We start from the raw sequence: 5,202 nt of genomic DNA, 5'->3' as shown, positions 1-5,202 counted from the left end.
GTAAATATGCGTATCCCTTGCCCAAAACTGTATACCACTGTTTATCCTAAAATATTTATGTATTTAGTGCCCCATGTAAGACTGTCCCTGTTATCACTTACTACAATATGCTCTTATTTTATAAATGGGCTACTATGTAAGAAGTATATCGGTATATACGATATACATGCAAAGTAAAAGCTATTAAAAATAATAAAAAATATATTAAAAGGGAAGATGAAAAAAAGAAAATGTATCCTTCTCTGTAAAGTCCACACAATTCGGTAAGACTGTTTAAAATGTCTGAGGAATTAAAAGTATTCATTTTGCAAATACTTTTTAGGAATATATCTTAGCTATGAGAGCACTAAATTTCCATTTTAAGAATTTATTAAACATTTCTGTTAAACATTCAGTGAAGATGTATGCTCCCTAATATGTAGAAAAGAGGAATTTGGGGAATCTATTAAAAAACAATTAAGTCTTTCATTTGTAGCATGTTACTAATAACCTCTTAATACAAGTATGTGTAGCATGGAGAACAAAATCCTGGTCTATAGTTGTTAGACTTTTTTTTATGAAAAATTCCATAAACAGAATCTGTACTCTTCGTATATTTTAGAGTGCATGAGGCAAGATATTATGGTATGGGAGTGGGGGGGTCATCCCTCGAAATGGCCAACCCAATTTAAACTGTTGATGTTAAAAAACACACCAAATGTTTCTAAGAGTTTTCTGCGTGTTTTCTTTATTTCAAAACACAGGTCTACTTGGAGGCTTCTCATGAGTCATGCAGCAAGTGGCTTGTAAATGAAATCAGAGTCTATGATAGTGTCAGGACATTAGGAGAGGGAATTGCTGGATTCTTTCATTAAATAAAAAAACTGGTATCTTGGGAATCCATGAGTTGGTATTATTATGGAATACCTGAGATATATCTTGCTCCAATTAACATTATCATGCTACTCACTATAAAAAAGCCCAAGGGCAGACTACAGATCTTAGGGTTAGCACTTTCAGGAGACTGACTTGTAACCCAACCCATTGACTTCACCACAGCTTTCTTCCACATAGAATAGCGAACATCACTTTCTGAGGCTTTGATCTGTGGTTCAAAGTGTTCCTTCACAATGGCTGACAAGTCTTCTTGTTCTAAAGACCAAACCTCCACTCCTTTTGCAGCTCCTGCTGCCATGGCAGCTCCCAGTGCAATTGTTTCGGACATAGAGGATTTTACTACTGGAATATGCAAAATGTCTGCCTGTAGTTGCATAAGAAGTTTGTTATTAGTCATTTCTCCATCTACCTGCAAATAACTGAGTGGAATTCCATAGTCATGGTTCATGGCATCCAAAATCTCTCGGGTTTGGAAACAAACAGCTTCTAATGCAGCAAATGCAATATGACATTTATTGGTGAACTGAGTGAGACCACAGATTATCCCTCTTGCAGTGGGCTCCCAGTATGGTGCATATAACCCTGAAAACGCTGGGATGAAGCAGCATCCATAAGAAGAACCTGCTTCTTTAGCAAGAATTTCAATTTCTTCTGAGCTCTCTAGAATTCCAAAATTGTCTTTTAGCCAGTGAATAACAGCACCAGCTATAGCAACAGAACCTTCCAAAGCATAATATACTGGCTTTTCTTTGCCTAGTTTATAAGCCACTGTTGTCAGAAGGCCCTGCTCAGAAAATATACACTTACGACCTGTATTACATAGTAAGAAACAGCCTGTTCCATATGTGTTTTTGGCTTGTCCCTCCTGGAAGCACATTTGCCCGACTAATGCAGCAGATTGGTTCCCCAGACACCCAGATATTGGCACACCTTCCAAAGACCCAACTTTCATTTGGCCATAAATCTCAGAAGAACTCAAGATTTTTGGAAGAATCTCCATTGGAATTTCAAAAAAGTCACAGAGCTCTTTATCCCATTCTAAAGAATGAATGTTGAAAAGCATTGTCCTACTTGCATTTGTTACATCTGTACAATGGACCCCTCCGTTAACTCCTCCTGTCAAACTCCAGATAAGCCATGAATCAATGGTACCAAAAAGAGCTCTACCTTCTTTAACAGCGTTTTGAATTTTTCTCACATTGTCAAGCATCCAACGGAGCTTCATTGCACTGAAGTAAGTGCTGAGAGGAAGGCCTGTCTTAGACTTGACAAAGTTACTATTTCCTGGAATTTTTTTGCTGAGTTTCTCAATGATAGGCTGGGTTCTTAAATCAAGCCACACCACAGCATTATAGAGTGGCTCTCCAGTTAACCTGTCCCAAACTACAGTGGTCTCCCTCTGATTGCTAACACCAATAGCTCTTATGTTGGATATGTCAATATTAAGCTGGTCAAGTTTCTCACAAGTTCTCACAATACACTCATAGACAGACTGCAGAATCTCCTTAGGGTCTTGTTCCACCCATCCTTCTTGTGGGAACTCTTGTGTTATCTCCACTTGGTATTTACTAAGTATTTCCGCTGTTTTTGAATCGAAAATCAGAAAGCTAGTGGAGCTAGTGTTCTGAACCACGGCCCCCACTAACGGCCCCACAGCTTCTTTCAGGGCCGCCATTCAACTTCTTGGCTCCGCGGTGCTGTGCGCTCTGGCGGTTTCCCCAGCCGCTCTTGGCCGTTTCCCAGGTGATTGCAGCGTTAGGCGAGAGAGAGGGTCTCAGCAAGTCAGAAGCAGAATGAGGCGCAGGCGCAGTAGGCGCTGTTGGAGGCATGTAAGGCAATGCGAGGAATTCTTTGCTTAACTGGCAAAGTACTCCGCCTCGCCCATCACCCCAGGCCCCTCCCCTCATGCCCAGGCCCCGCCCACAACCTCTCAATTATCTTTTTTTTTAATTAGAGAAGTTGTAGGTTTATAGGAAAATCATATATATAAAATGCAGAGTTCCCATATACCAACCTATTATTAACACCTTGCATTTGTGTGGTACATTTGTTATAATTCATGAAAGAAAATTTTACAATTGTGCTATTAACTATAGTCCATCATTTACAATAAGGTTCACTGTGTTGTACAGTACTATGCTGTTGTTTTCAAATTATTCCAGTAACATAGAAAATCGTACATTTACCCATGCAGTTACAATTTCCAATGTTATTTATTCTTTCGTGAAAATCCATTTTTTCTTTCTGCTGACAGAAAGATTTCGGGGATTGCAGATCTGTTGGAGATGAATTCTTCCAGCTTGTGAATGTTTGAAAAATCTTTATTTTTTAAGTTTGAAAGATATTTTCTCTGAATGTAGTACTCTAGTTAGGAGTTTTTGTTTGCTTATTTTTGTGGAAATTTTTGTCATTGTTATTCTTAACATTTTTCCCTCTCTCTGGCTGCTTTTAAAGTTTCTCTCTTTATTAATAATTGATTTTGATCGGTTTGATCGTAACCTGCCTTGGTGTAGTTTTCTTCTTTTTTCCTGTGCTTGGGGTTCATTGAGCTAGTTCGATTTGTGGTTTTATAGATTTCATCAAATTTGGAAAATTTGGAGCCATTATTTCTTCAAATGTGTTTTATTCTGCTTGCATTCCATCCACTTTCAGGACTCCAGTTAAACATATCAGGCCATTTGTAGTTGCCCTATAGGTCACTGATGGCTCTGTTCATTATTTTAATTCTCTTTCTCCCTGTGTTACATTTTGGACAGTTTCTATTGCTACGTCTTCAAGTTCATTACTTTTTCTTTTCCAAAGTCTAATCTCTTAATTTTATCCTGTGTTTTTTTAACCTCACACATTGTAATTTTATCCCTAAAAATTTGGGACATTTTTTATAGTGGGTCTTTGTACTATCTACTTAATTTCTTGAACATTTAGAGTACAGTTAGAATAAGTAATTTCATTTCCTACTAATTCTGACATCTGGTTCAGTTCTGGTTCAGTTTTGACTGATTGATTTATCTCCTCAAAGTGGATTGTATTTCCCTTCTTTGCATGCCTGATAATTTTTTTATTAGATACCAGGCGTAATTCTACCTGGTTGGGTGCTGGATATTTTTATATTCCTATAGATCTTCTTGAGCTTTGGTCTGGGATATAGTTAAGTTATTTGGAAATAGTTTGGTTCTTCTGGATCTTACTTTTAAGATGTTTTAGGTGGAACCAGGGTAATGCTCAGCTTGTGGCTAATTATTCCCTTTTACTGTGATGAGACCCTTCTTTGTACTCTGTCTAATGTACCATGAAAAGGTGGTTTTCCGGTCCAGTTGGGGGGAACAGTTATTGTTCCCCAGTCCTGGGTGAGCCCTGGGCATTATTATCTCTAGTTTTCAGGTATATCTTTCTCCAGCATTGAGTACTTTCCTCACACAGATGCAGTGATCAACACTCAGCTGGATATTTAGGGGTATCCTCTGAAAATCTTCAAGTTCTCATCTGTACAACTCTCTTCTTTCTAGTACTATGTCTGCACACCCTAGCTAACTTCATGTCTCTGGATACTAGGCTTTTTTCCCTTACTACAGAGTTTCCATTGAATTCCACCTGAGTTCCCCCTCTCCTGTGCTATGACCACAAAACTCTCTCAAGGCAGTAAGCTGACATAGTCATGTTACCCCTTCCTCTTAGGGATCACTGTCCTTCATTGCATGATATCTAGCATCTTGTGAACTCTTATTTCATATATTTTGAGCATTTTTGTTGTTGTTTCAGATGAGAGGGTAAATTCAATCCTTTTGGTCAGAGTGAAAGTCCACTGAAGAGAAACTTAAAATTTCAGATTGCTTGTGGAGTTGGAGAATAAAGACTTATTTATTCAGTAATTAAAATGTATTTTATTTCTACACAGTGAGTGGGAATTTTCTAATGAGCTAAGGGATGAAGCCCATTTAAATCAAGAACAAGATAAAGAAAAAGAACAAGATAGAAAATAACCTGCAAATCAACTATAATATTGTTATTTTACTATTATAACTGAGTAATTCTGTATAAGTAAACTCTTGAAGCAAAATTATGAAGTCAGAGAAGTAAATGTAGCAATCAAACTTAATTTAAATAATAGAGGATAGAAATCATCAGAAGATGGTACAAGATTTTCTGGTCATATATTTGTTCAGGTTTTAAAACTCTATCAGGGCTTTTCTAAGACAAAAATTTAGAAGCAACAATTTTTACCAGTGTCCAGTTTACCAGTTGAATCTGTATGGAACAGATTGATTTTAAATTTTTAATGATTTTTTTCTTGTCCAAGTTTTTGGCAGCACTAAAATTTTATATACA

At 37.3% G+C, this 5,202-nt stretch overlaps 1 protein-coding gene across 1 annotated transcript; it reads right to left on the bottom strand.

Moving 5' to 3' along the window:
• Positions 1-591: 591 nt before the first annotated feature.
• GK2 (glycerol kinase 2) lies at positions 592-2,737 on the bottom strand. The gene has a single exon (XM_077143051.1). The coding sequence runs from the start codon at positions 2,549-2,551 to the stop codon at positions 896-898; it is 1,656 nt and encodes a 551-aa protein (XP_076999166.1). The 5' UTR covers positions 2,552-2,737; the 3' UTR covers positions 592-895.
• Between the last annotated feature and the right edge of the window lie 2,465 nt (positions 2,738-5,202).

The sequence above is a fragment of the Tamandua tetradactyla genome, chromosome 24 (assembly GCF_023851605.1).
Source record: "Tamandua tetradactyla isolate mTamTet1 chromosome 24, mTamTet1.pri, whole genome shotgun sequence".
NCBI classification, from domain to species: Eukaryota; Metazoa; Chordata; class Mammalia; order Pilosa; family Myrmecophagidae; genus Tamandua; species Tamandua tetradactyla.
The sequence above is the reverse complement of the archived record's forward strand: the minus strand, read 5'-3'. Positions and strand labels throughout refer to the sequence as shown.